General features: G+C 41.2%; 1 protein-coding gene across 1 annotated transcript in view; it reads right to left on the bottom strand.

The window, feature by feature from the left end:
* SAMTOR (S-adenosylmethionine sensor upstream of mTORC1) overlaps nt 1–13,560 on the bottom strand; it is a 33,944-nt gene extending 20,384 nt beyond the window's left edge. The window contains exons 1-2 of the mRNA XM_075721211.1: nt 13,395–13,560; nt 2,184–2,325 (exon numbers count right to left, since the gene is read on the bottom strand). Of these exons, the coding sequence (XP_075577326.1) occupies nt 2,184–2,325; nt 13,395–13,545 (293 nt within the window). The 5' untranslated portion in view covers nt 13,546–13,560. The remainder of the gene's footprint in view (nt 1–2,183; nt 2,326–13,394) is intronic.
* Nucleotides 13,561–14,378: the final 818 nt, after the last annotated feature.

Here is a 14,378-nt window from a genome sequence, read left to right as displayed (position 1 = left end):
TCTGGCATCTAGCCATCCAGGCCTCAGTTTGATCCAAGGCACACAAAAGTGAGAATTACCCCTCTTTTTCTACTGATGTTAAACTCCTGACCCCTTGACTTTGCAAACTGAAAAGGTACATGCTTTAATTGAAGCTTTATAGTGAGACAGAGCATTTTAGTGTCTCGCACTGTGTGACTTCTCTTTTCAATATCAGTTCATGCTGCAAGGCCCAAACTGGACACTTTAATTGTTTACTTTGTAAATCTTGTAGGAACTACAAACAGAAAACAAGTGAGACAGCCAAAAAACTTCAATACACAGGCCATCAACTGTTCCTCCCCTGTCCACAAGGAACATTATCCTGTCCCACAGGGTAACAGACAAGTTTGCCACAAGTTAAGCGAATGCTGTTTACCTGAAATTACTTGAAAATAAGTGCACGCAGCTCTAATGAAAAAAGTTTCACACATTAGCTGACAATCAAATTGTACGAAAATATCAAGCAATCTTCCACAGGAATCTGTCCTGCGTCCAGCACAATTAGTATTTTCACAGATAACCTGAACATTGGAACAGTCAGTACTCCTCTTAACTGATCTGTGAACGATGCCCAGTGGGGGGGGCTGGGGGGCAGATGCTGCAAGAAATCGCAGTATTATAATTCAATGTGATTCAAGAGAGTGTAATTTAGTGAAGAGAAGTACAAATACCAGCATTTCCACAGAAGTAATGAATAGCACAAATACAAGAAAACAACCAGCAGCTGAGGAAGCCTGTAAAAAAAGAAATGGGCAGTTGGGGATCACAGGTGAGCATAAATCAATGCCACACCACTAAAAAAACCAAACCAAAACAAAACACACACCCACAGAAAACCCACCAAACAAGGTCAGTAGCATAAACAAGAGTTTACTACAACCTCAATAATATTTCTTCATTTTATTTATTGCTGACAAGGCCAGGGGAATGCTGTGTCCATTTTTGGGCACAGTTCTTTCCAAATGATTCATCTCTTTTGTAACTGGGATAAGGATACACAAAACATGTCTGGAAAAGGGACTACAGAGAAACACTTAACTAGTTTGGGGGGTGGGGGGGTGGGGGGGTGTGGTTAAGCTAAAGGATACAAGATTGATATGTAAAAGAATGGTATTCAAATACTTAAGAGCCTGCTGTAGGGAAAAAGGAAACCAGCTTGTTTTTACTTGCTCCATTTCCAGAAGCCACAGAACAGCTCAAGCTGCCACCAAAATGTACTCTGGATCAACTGTTTCACAGTTGTTCCCCCCTCCTATTTTTTTGTTTTGTTTTGTTTTATGGGCTCAAAGTACTCATGTAATGAATTTAAATTTAGCAATACCATGCCTGCTTTGCTTTGCTGCCTTTTGCTCATCACACTGCAACACTCACCTACAAGACCTACACATTGGCATACAATGCTACTTTTTGCCTGTCTAAAAAAAGTTCCCAAAGGCAGGACCATGGATAAATTCTCTTCCCAGTTAGATTTCAACAATATTTTGTTTTATTCTGCTGTATAGATTCCATGGTATGCCTTGGATGCCAACTGTATGCAGGAAGCCTGAGTGACCAACATTTCTCTTTTAAGAGTTTATTTTCCTCAAGGATTGAAATAGTTTAGCTGAACTCACTTCATGACTTTACTATTACAACAATCCAATAAAAATTAGATGTTTAAGATAAATGTGAATTTTAAAGTTTAAAATCCATTTAAAATGAAGTTTCACAGAGGTGAAAGTCAAGATTGAGACTTGAAAATTGCGCAGCAGAAATTTGCATTTAGAAATCAAACACTATTATACACAAATCAAATCAAAGCCCTTAAAATTAAACCTGAGCTACACTCATTGCATTTGCTCAGTTTAGGTTCAAATGTATAGAAAATTACTTCATAGGCTTAGTTGCAAACAGCTTCAGTATTTGAGAATAAAAAAAACCAACCTCATTTGTTGAAGATACTTTAAAAAGGGTCACCTTATAACAAAACACTTCATAAGCTATATTTCCTTAGTAAGTTGGAACAGTGAGAAGGTATTTGTTTTAGGAAGCAATAAATCATTAACATGGCATAGAACAAATCTTAAGAATTGGCAAAAAAGCAAAGAATGCTTAAGCCTGGTATTATAAATAATTGCAAGTAGAAGTGTGCAATTGTGTCTTTCAAATACATTAAGATTTACCTGCAACACCATTCAATTCGGCCTTCCCCTTCACAAGTTTTTGCCCAGTGATTATCTGCAAGGTTTTTCATTGCCACAGCATATTCACACAGAGTTTCCTCATCCTCACAGTGCTCACGCCAGATCTTATCAAAGTCTCCAACTAAACAAAACAACAACAGAAAAAACTGCACATTAGATCCAAAGTGTCTCATTATCTCCATGGCAAAATCCCCATCTTCCAATTAAAAGAAGTTACATAATACACCAAGAGATTACTTTACCTGCATGTTACAAAAACAAGTTCCTCTTTCTCTAGTCAAACACAAAATTACAGGTTTTGGAGAAGGAAGGGACTATCCAGTACTTGAAACTAGCAATATTCTCAGTATACTGATTTTGTTCAGTTTGTTCTGCGAAATTCAAATCCCTGGGAATTTCTGCTTTCAGGTTTCGGTGCATGAGCATTAACATGACAAACAGTAAGACTGAAAGGTTTCCTAGTAGCACTCATGTTTGTGACAAATACTGTGGACAATATATTATGTGCAAAAATGCCAAAATGGAGGTTTTAACCCAAACTATAGATTTCTTTTGATACATTGGAAAAGGAATTCAAGCCTTCATTGATGTCTGTCTAATCTAGCCAGTCGCAATGAATTAGCTTCTAGGGGACAGTACTGAAGAATCAAGCCAACTATGGTCAGGAAATCACATATAAACTCATCTCCTGATCTTTAGGGACAGATTTATTTCCATGCTCCTCACCTTGCTCAAAAGAAGTCTTGCAGATTAAGTTCTAGCACTTAAAAGTAATTAAACACGATTTTCCCTGTTTTGCTGCAAAGTATTCACTTCCAGCTTGCTTTACATAATGTACTGCTAAACAAAAACAACATAAATGCTAGTCGTGGCTAGCCACAATTCCTATTGTGGTTTCTACAGCATGTAAACCCTTGGTATACCTTACTAAAAGGACATTTCTGCCCTAAGAAAAATACACGCTCATTGGTGCGTTCCTCACTAATTCCTTTTGTGTTTCTTAATCACAAATGTGTGCACACATCTTTTATAAATATATATAAATCTGCAGAATAAAAATTATCTACTGATCTTGCACCTGCAAGCCCCTACAGCTAACAACAAGTTTGACTTTAAGCTTTGACTCGGACAACCAACACACTTTTCACAACATGGTTCCAGTTTTTGTAGCACCTTTGTATTACAAAGAAATATTTAAAAGTTCTATCAAGCATAAGCTAACTATTAATGTCTGCTAAAGCCTGAAAGTAGCTTACAGTACAACCTGTCCTTTTCGTATCAGTAAGAGATACCTGCTTCTAACCCACTTACAGCAATTTCTTTGATGTGCTTTGTTTTAATTAGCAGTAAATAACTAAGATTTCTTCCTGTGGCAACTTTCTTTTTTCTCCCTCGTATGCAAAGCAGTAACAATCCTTCACTTCACCTGCCCTCCAATTACAGGAAGACCGGGTATGATGGACAAGTATAGATAGTTGCATACTAAGAAGATTTAAACCAAGCATCCAGGTTACTCCCTATTTAAGTTTGGTTTAGGGATGTCACAGCAATTTTCCTTTACAAAAATATTCATCTAGCGCACTAGTACAATCATAAAAATGAGTTGTGTTTAAAATTAGGTGTTTTATACTCCCCTGTGAGAGATGGCAGTGGAGATGGAAGGGAGTAGACATGATTTAGTTTTACCAAAATAGGGAAGCTATACAAGAAATCATGTATTCTGCTTGCTATTCAACAAGCATATGTGAGAATTATTAGACCGGACAAAAAAAATACAGTATTACATTTGAGTGGTATCCCTCATTATTTCCCAAATGATCCAAGTTCAGAGAGATATGTGTGGTCACCAACTGATCACTAAAGCAGAGAAACACCCAAGTCACAAGCAGGGCCCCACAGGGGTTTCTGCTAAAACCTGTGGTCACGTTTCCAGGCCTTTTAGGAGAGCCTTATGTAGAAACAATCATGCAGGAGAGAACATACCCTACTGACGGAAAAGAGCAAGAGATGGTATAGACAGTAAAAGGGGCAAAACAAGCAGAACTCATGAATCTTTATTCCTTGTGTCAAAGTGCAGAACCTATACAGCACCAAGCCAGAAAGCACCAGCCAAGTTTGAAGTGTATTCTCAATAGCCAATTAATTCTGGTGCAATTTAGATATAGTTTCTTAGTTTCTCTGCCTCAGTACTCTGAATCTTACATGCTCCAGACAACTGTGAAACACTTGAATGACATGCAGTTGCTAAAGTTTTAGTTGAAGAATACATGAATAATTAGAAAGGAAAAAGGAACAAGTGAACATTTACTGAGGGAAAATATCATAAATACAAAATGTCAAAGTTTAATACTGTTCTTCTTTTAGCCCATTACTTCATTTGGTCTATTCTTAAGCAATTACTCTATTTCCAAATACCACTTTTCCCTAAAACTTAAGAAATAAGACAGATGGGGAAGAAGAAATATGCAAAGACCAGATGTTCTTAACTAGCCAGTCCTTTCTTACAGTAAAGTAGCGATGCCTCGTAACACTGAACCCTGCTCTCATAGCAACTCTTCTTACTTCCTTCTGAACAAGGTCGGGATTTGCACCTCTCTCTGAAAGTCAGATGAGGGGCAAAAAAGTCCACAGATAAGGGATCTTAAATTTAGACACAGCAACAGACCCAGAGCTGACTATGAACACTCTGGGACATGAACTTTGGGTTAAAACAGAGCTGCCTATGACAGTGCCAACTTCTTGCCACTGAGCTGACAAGAAAAATAGAACTGAATGATACAGACTATTAGAAGAGACATGCAGAACAAAAGTGAAAAATTCATCACAAAGTAATTCTGTCACGCATTCTATATCAACTCAATTCTGTGTGCACTTCTGGTTGGTTTTCATCTACCAATACAACAGGTCTACAGAGATACAGAAAATGGCAACATGGGACAAATACAGCACAGCTTTTGTATGAGGAACACCTAAACAGAGGCAACAAAAAGACGGATGAAAGCAGGAGAGGACAGACCTCCACAAGATCACAAGTGACACAGGAAAGGTAAATATGGAACAGCTTCTGGTTGTTCTAAGAGTAGGAGACATCCAAGAAAAGCATAGAAGGGCAGCTTCAAAGAAAAAAAGAAAGTAGTTATTTCTTCACAAGTACATAGTTAAGCTTAAAGTTCATGTAGCTGGGCAAACTAAGGGAAGAAAATCCATGACAAAGTCCATATCCAACGATGCGATTTCTAACTCAGGAGCTCCTAGACCATGAAATCACTGAAAGACAGAATGGTAAGTAAGCATATGGTGGTACTCCTGCAGCACTTCTCATATGTTCTTGTCTAAGCATCTGCTGTTGACCCACTGTCAATACTGGGTTTGATATGATTCCCTTTGCCTGCCCTTTCATTTATATAAGATCCAAAACAACTACAGATAAAGGGTTTTTTTAAGACACTGGCACCATTGTGCAGGTACTTTCAAAGAAGCATTTGAGGTCCAATTTTCCTTGAACAAGTACCATGGTAGTGAGGCATTCTTGTGTTTTTCCTCCATTCTTCTCCAGGGCGAGCTTTGAGAAGGTGTACACAGGCACGTTAGATTTACAGGAACTTTAATTCCAGAATCATGCTCCAATACCGAGTTGAAAATGCAAATAATGCTTCCCATCTGTTGAGATTTTGAGGTAGTGACAACAACAGGTCCTGCAGCATCCAATTTCAAACTGATACGCAGAACACAGTAGAGCTACGTATTAAATTTTTCAAACAATACATTATAATCCACTGTGTATTAATTTTTCAAACAATACATTGTAATCCATGTGCAAATACTGCATTAACTCTAGTGGAGTTAAATATTTATTTATGAATCCTTGCTTGTGTAACCAAAAAGGCAGTACAGTATGCAGGAAGGTTTTACCACAAAACTAATGGTTACTACAGTAGTAAGATAAATAAAATCTTCTGTTAAGCAATCAATAATGCTGTAAATTAAACAGAAGTTTGTGGTAGGCTATCTAAAGGAATAAAAAAATGTCTTGCATCTTTCATCACATCTTAAAGTTAATATTTGATTTTGTGCATTAAACTTTTTGTCTCATGTCTCATGACCATACCACAATATAAAGTTTAAGGCTACTCGACACTCTTACTATGCACTTGGAGATCATCTTTTATGTGATTTAAAGCCTGTTTTGACCACTGACTCTTCAGAGATCTTCACACACATCAGATCTCCACCAACGAACCAGTTATACCAATGTCCAGCTAACATGTGTGATTGGCAAGACTGGCTCATAACAGGAGTTTCACACACCTCTCAAATCACTAGTGATATTATTTTAAAATTATTTAATGTTTGCTCTTCTCTCTATCCAGAATTGCCTAGAAAATAAACTACCTACTCTTCACCTTGAAGATTAACTATTCCTTTAAAACCAGAAAGACCAAAGCACACCTCTAACAATTGTCAGTAAACAAATGACTGACCAACTTGTAGGTTCTTTGTAACACATCCTTTTCTAATGCAGTAACAAAAATCCAATACTGTCTATACCTAGAACAGATGAACCCCCCCTCTAAATAACTTCCACCCACATTAATATCGCCTGCAGAATAGCCAAATCACACCCCCAAACTCAACCACAGAGTAATCAGCAGTTACCAAATCCTGTCACAGAGAGAACAGGTCAGGCATGTAAAGTTATTTTTAAATGATACTAATTACAAGATCATTTTAATTGTGGGTAACAGCAATAGAGACCTAACGTTAGCTGTAAGTTTCAACAACTGAAAACATTTTTAATAAAGAAGAAACAATCATACAAGCTCAGTAAGAATTCCTCTCATTCTATGTTTATTTACAAGATCTCACCAAAGGTCCCCAGCACAGCGTGAGATGACCAGGTTTGCCATGCTTGGTGGGACAATCCCACACCGTACCTCCTCTCTCCAGGCAGTCTATTTTTGAGCTTTCTTCCATCCTATTTTCTGTTTGTCTTTTTTATTTTTAAAAGACATTTCTTTGCAGTGTGTTAAATGGAACTGCCATTTAAGGTATGTTTATGAAATAAATAGAAAAATTAATTAGTCAATTCATCTGCTATTTAAAGCATCTACTGGGGGTCAGCTTATACCCCCCTGAAGAGTGATCTGTCTCCTATCTGCTATAAATCTCTGATGGCTGTCACACAAACAGTGGGGAGCCTATTTGTGATAGTTTAAGCAATTACTGCCCCCAGGTGTTGGATCTACTCTATGGGAACTATCACCCCTCTCTCCTCTTCCCCAAACCTGACTCTGTGGGACAGACTACGTGCTGTACCTTAGCGACACCAACGCAGAGATAAACACATTAACAGAACCTACTGATTTTGGTAGGTTTGTGCAAATGCAGGAGCAAAAATCAGAAGCAGCTGAGGCACAAGGACAGATTTCATTATGCCGACCCTGCAATAGGAACACAATCGTCCCCGCCAAGGCAATAAAGAAGCAGAAGTTACATATAGCTGTTTGTTCAGTGGATGCAAGTCTGTGGCATGGCCAGTGGGTTTTCAAAATTTGTGGGCTAACTAAATCATACCAATGATTAAATCCCCAAAAGTGTAAAATATTTATGGGATTTCTAATGAAAGTTTCACTGCAAAACTGTGGTGTACAAACAGTAAGGGCAATTGTATCTTAATGCCCATGTCATAAAATAGTATCAATTTTAATGACATAGCATTTAGTTTTTATTGCTTGAAAATGTAGTAGTATTACAAACATCTCCCTCTTCCAAGAAATTAATGCAAGTGGGGAAAGACAAATGGAAATCTTGAAAACTTAGCTTTATTTCTACAGTAAACCAGTTATACTTAACAAAAAGGACTAACAACTGTTAACTTATCGTGTAGAGTTCGGTGACAAAGTTTTCCTGTCCTGTGAAAAATGCCACTATTTCAAAATGTTTCCTGTTTCACATCAGGAAGAACTTAAGCTCTCTCAAGGTTTTCATGAAAAACATGAGAGAGGAAGAGACCATAAAGCAACTGACTTCAGAACAACACTTCTCACATGAATGTCTAAACCACTTACCTATTCAGGCTACTTACTATCGTCAGGCAGCATCCTGTAAATTCTTCCTAATTTTCTGGATTTGAAAAACCTCTCAATAAAGCTATTACCCATTTCTTTGAAGTTTCAACAAATCTTTGTTTTAAGGAATCAAACTACCACCTAGACATATTTCTATCAGCTTCTGTGATACAGTAACTAATATCAGGACAAATACCAGTTCTGTGTGATTCTAAGCCTTAACAGGTGTACGGAAGGAGAAATTAAACGTTTCAGTAAGCACATAGCAAAACATTTCATAAAATACCTTTAGAGATACCTCAGCAATTTTTTTCCATTTGTGCTCAATACGGGATTTCCAGGGAGAAGTAGAGGATCCTGTAAATCATCTTTCCAGACTACATAAAAAACCATCTATAACTAAGGGTCATGCTGTGCAGAAAATGTTTACTTGATAAATACAGCTCTGCATGACTACTAAGGAATAAACAACTCAGAGGAAAAAAGGCTGCCTCCGTATTGGGGGAAGGGATTTTTATCACAGTAAAAATTAAACCTACTTGGCTGCTACAAGCAACTGGAAGCAAACAAACTAATATCACGTAGCAGATGTTAAACAGATCATGTTTAGTTCCCTATGAACCACTAAATCTGCTTTTACAAGCCTGTCTGTCAGGCTTGACATACATCAGCATACATGCAATATATGCAACATACATGCATATATGCAACCGATACAACATGCTCCAGCCCATGGCTTGCAGGTGCCTGAAAGATGCATAGAGGAAAATCCTGTAAAATTTGGGGTCACTTATGGTACCAGGCAACAGAACATAGAGCAAGAGACTAAACCAAACATTGTTTTTTTTCCCCACCCCCATGTCATAACAGGCTAGTAGGAGAAATTCAAGTCTCATGAAAAACCCTAATTTCTGTACTTTCTAAGCATCTGTGTCCAGCATGCAGAACCCTGAAGTTACTCGTAAGTGAATAACTGAGCACTTGCAAGCTGTTTCAGCTTTTGGATTTCAGCCTGGTGTGTAAGGTAATTCAGAGTAAACTAATCCATTTGGACAGGGAACAGAATTAAAACTTCAGAAAAACACGAGTCTTATGCTAATGAGATACACTCCTAAGTGAACATGTTAACCTCAGTGTTTTGTTCTCACTTGAGAGTTTTCTTCATGAAGACAAAGTTTATAGGCTAACCTGAGGAGTGATGTGTATTTTTAGGAACCACTAGACAGGTTTTGTCTGTCTCTATCACTGCCTTCAAGTAGTCTGAAACAACTTATTAATGATTAGCTAATTTAGTTGACACATTCACTCAGTGTGGACAAGGACCAATTACCTTAATTAAAAAAAAAAATACACTTTTTTTTTTTCCACACTAAAAAACCCCACACTTGTTTGTTAAACTTCATTAAACCATTTTAAAATATATGACATATAATACTACCATAGGATCCACAGTGGAAAAAGAGAGTATCCTACAATCACAAAATACCAAATCTGCCACGGCATTTATGATTACATGCTTCCCTTCTTTATTTACGAATTAAAACAGAGAAGGTATAAGGTGAAGGGAAGGAAATAAAAAAGCATGAAAAGAAAAGGAGATGAAAAAGGGGGGGGAAAAAAATTCCCACTAGAAATCATACTAGATTAGTAATATCCCAAAAATAGGAAAAGGTAAGTACTAGTCACACAGTAAAGAAGTTAAAATTGTTGAAGAAAACAAAAAAAATGCACTTCAATGCAAACTTAAAAGAATTTAAGCTGGACTATTTTGAACATGGCAAATACTTGCCATAAATACACTGGCATGCTCTAGGACTATGATACAACATGAGCCACAGTACATAAAAAAATCCATCCACCATACATACAAGTAAAAGTGGTTCAACAAATGTAGAAATTAAAAAAGAAGCCAAGACTCAGTTTTGATGAATCTCAAGAGTTATAGTTTTTCACCAAGTTAAAAAAAAAAAAATCAAACCTTTTAGATGACATGATGGTGATTAAACTTTACTCCAGTAGTTCCTTAGTAACTGCAAAAAAATTGTGATGCATCCCTAGTTAAGAAATATTGCTTTTGCACTTTGACAAGTATGCAACTTCTTCAGAAGCATGATAGCTTGCAGTTTTGAAGCATATAGTCACTTTTCCACTGGCTCATCTTCAAAAACAGAGGGGAACTATTGTGGGAAATGAAACAAAATGATAACAATGGTGCCAGTTATAAGCAAGTCAGATAATACACTGGCTTGCCTTTTACAATTGCTCATTGAAACTCAAGGCTTGCTAACATCAGCAAGGCAAATAATTCTCAAGGAAATCAGCTTATTAAAATCAGGCCTGTATAACTTCTATCAACAAACATCTCAGTCTCTCAAGGAAGCACCTATTTCCCTTCAACACTTCTAACAGAAGACAGTAACTTAAGATCATATTACAATACCAAGGGCTTTCTTAGACTTATTCACCCTGTGCAACATAATCACATAGCTTTCAGAAGGATACTCAACATGCTTTTTCCTCTACCAACAAAATTAATACGCAATTCTATTTTAGTATCCACAGACAAAGCACCAAAGTCCATGCAACAGCAATTCTAGTACTGTTTGCTTATTTAGACAAAATGGAAACTAGCTTCATAGAACCATAGTAAATGTGAGAAGAGGCAGAGTAAAAACAAAAAACAAAAAAAAACCCAAACCAAACCAAAAAAAGGACAACACAAGATTCTAGAATAATACAGATAGTTCTCTTTCTGCTTCATATGGATGTGGGTACACTGCACTGTGGAGACAAGAGGCTTTCCCTGTCTAACAAGCAGTAAGCATATAACCAAGGATGCATTTCTTACCTCTGCTTTTTCATACCCAAGTTATAATTCAATTCATACTGAGAAATTACAGATGATTTGTTGCTTTTTTTACTTCTCTTTAGCAAACTGTCAGCTTTGATTTTGTCAGGGTAACATACTTGCCAGTCATTGTCTCCAAGTATCAGAAAACAAAAAAAACAAAAAAAAACCCCAAGAAAAGATCCTTCAGAGGTCAAGCACATACTAGTGTTACAATTTCAGAATGACAAAAAAGGCATTTAGGAAGGAGATTCTCAAGTCTGCTTTTAGAAGCATAAAGAAATGTAGGGAGAAAATATTCCAAAAATAAAATTCTGAAGTTGAAACAACCTCACGGATGAAGTACTATGACTACTAATCACTAGTAACTTGTAAAGACCACCTACTACTATTGGATGAGTAGGTAATGGGTAGAGGTCTCCTTGTTGCATAGACCTGATGTGATGAACTCTTCGGGTTTTAACTCCATGAAAAGACATACAGTGTTGCTAATTTAGAGTGACTAGAAATATCACTGTAAAGGTTTCACTAACACATGATTTATGGGACATAGGAGGTAAGTTAGGAGTACTATTTGCTCTTTTGTTTAACCAATATACTCTGAACTAAAGATAAAACACAACTTACCCTTGCATACTAACTTGCTCTTTGCTGAGAAATAGGCTTACATAGACTTCCATGTAAGTTAGGCTCTCATCTAAAAAAAATTCAGTTGTTACAGAGATTGCTCACATTTTTTTTTTAAAGTTAACAGTGCCAATGTTTGTCTGTCTTAATCTGCAGGCACTCTGAAATAACAGAGAAATACAAACGGCTCAAAGCTGGGCTCTTTTGCCAGGATTTGACTCTTAAAATGTATGATGTTCCTTCACCTAAATGTCAGGCGAACAAGGGAGATCCTCCCTTCAGTTTTGGCTCACCAAGGCCAAAATAAACAGTGACTCTTGATCAGTGTCTACACAGACAGACATATCTTTGCCCAAATCCTATGGACAGGGTCCTGTGGAGACTTCTGAAGTCCAGAAAGCAGAATGACCTTGTTACTTTAACAGAAGCATCATATGCAGACATAGAGGAGAGGGAAGAACTCGTGCCTACAGCAGAAGAGTTCCATTTCATAAGTGTCCTCCTTGAGGTACGCACCAGGTCAGCAAAGAGCTGTCGACCCACTGAAAAGAATGAATGGATGATTTTTTTTTGTAACCTGTCTTATAAAGATTAGACAGATCATTATAATCAACCTGAGGAGACTACAAATTTCAGCAAACAAATCTCAACTCTGACACTCATCTGAAAGCATTTCTGGGAGGTTTTAAGCATTCCAATACCACGCAGAAGAACCTTGCATAAGGGCATTAATACTGATGACAAAGTAGATTTTTCAAGGACTCGGAGTAATTTATTTTATAACAGCTTTTCCCCAACTCTTTTGCTTAGTGCTCCAGCCTGAACTATTCCTCCACGTCTGAAAGACAGGAGGCACAAAGGGTTCGCAAAGACCCGTGCCTCTCCAGATCACCGTTCAATCTCTCTTGGCATTCATGATCTGCTGTCCTCCTCACTCCTGTGGATTCCCGGTTGGGAAAACATTGCCATACGACTTGGAAGCTGCCTGTGGTGAAAGGCCTCGCTGCAGCTGTCAGCTCCTGCATGTCACAGGGAGCGGCAGCGCAGGGCCACACGGACCCGCGTCCGGGCAGGGGTGCAGCGCACCTTCAGCCAAGCCCACGCATTCACCTGGCAGCATTATCCGTGCACGCCAATCCTTTCCTCCGACATCCCACGGGAAAAAGCTCCTAGAGATGCGCCGTCAGCCCTCCTGAGCCAGGAAGGGGTCCCCGCTGCCAGGAGCCCACGGAAAGCGGCAAAACCTCGGCAGACCCCACCGGGGCTCCTCGGCGGGGCCAGCGGCGCTCCCGGTCGCCCGGGGAGGAGCAGGAAGCGAGCCCGGGGCTGCTCCCAGCCGCTGCTCACGGCCCCCCCCCCACCCCGACACACCCCCTTCGGCAGCGCTCCGCGGCCCGGCCGGCCCGCACCGCTCCGGCAGCGGCTGAGGGGAGCGGGCCGGGCCGCCGCGCCGGCGGGGGGACACCCCGATCCGCGCAGGGCCCCCCGCGGGGGCGGCTGCCCTCCTCCCGCTTGCGGCACCGCGGCTCCCGCCGGACCACAGCCCCCCCCCCCCGGCTCCGGGCCTGTCCCGGCTCCGGCGGGGAGGGGAGCGGGGCGACCCGGCCTGGGGGGCGCGGAGGGGGCGGCCCCCTCCCCCGCGGTTACCTTCCCGGTACTTCTTGCGCAGCCGCCGGTGGACGCTCTTCACCACCCCGGACAGCTTCTCCTGCTCCAGCTTCCGCTCCTGCTCCGGGGGCGGCGGCAGGGCAGCGGCGGCCCCACCGGGCCGGGGCCGTGGCTGGGGAACGGCCTCCATGGTGTTACCGCTGCTCCGCCGCGCAGCCCGGCTGAGGGGGAGGCGTGAGCGCCGGGCGCTATGGCGGGGTGGGCATGCGCGCCGCCCGCCCCGCCCCTCCCCGCCGCGCTCGGCATGCCGGGAGATGGAGTCCGCGGCCGCCCCCGCCGGCCGGCAGCCGGCCTCGCCGGCGGGGCCTCTTCGGGGTGCCCGGCGGTGCCCTGTGGGGTGCCCGGCGGGGCCTCTGCAGGGCCTCTGCGGGGTACCCGGCGCCTACTGGCCTCTCTCGGCCTTGAGGGCAGGGGGTCGGCCTCACCCCGGCGGTGTGGGCTTGGTTATCTCCAGCAAAACTATCCACAGCCCGCCTCTGGTGGAGGTCACCCTGCGGGGCTTCATAAACGGGGAGGAGAAATTCGGTGAGGAACACAGTAAGGGTAGAGGGGCAGCGCGTCTTCCAGGGCACCGCTGCAGCGGGGGCTCCTCTCTCCTCCCGGCGTTTCCCCGGTCCACATGCTACCCCAGAGACCCCTGTAAAAGATTGGGGTGTGAATCCCTCTGAAATGGCCTGGTAAAACCCCTTCCCCACCTACAAAAGACCTTGCAGAAGCAATCTGAAGTCAAAATAAGGTAAAGCAAACGACGGTAGGCTGGTGTCCATGGTGTGGACATGGGCATTTGAAGAGCACAGTTTTGTAAAGGCCTTTTGCTGTCTTCGTGGAGCTGCTGGGCCCGTTTCTCGACAGAGTACAGTTTCTGACATTATTTGGGTGGAAATCCACCTCCGGAGCAGGACCACCACCTACAGCAGGCAAAACTGCCCCTTATAGGGGAAGACCTTCGTCTGCAGCTCCCTC

Source organism: Pelecanus crispus, chromosome 1 (genome assembly GCF_030463565.1).
Source record: "Pelecanus crispus isolate bPelCri1 chromosome 1, bPelCri1.pri, whole genome shotgun sequence".
Taxonomy (NCBI): Eukaryota; Metazoa; Chordata; class Aves; order Pelecaniformes; family Pelecanidae; genus Pelecanus; species Pelecanus crispus.
This window is presented reverse-complemented; position numbering and strand designations above follow the sequence as displayed.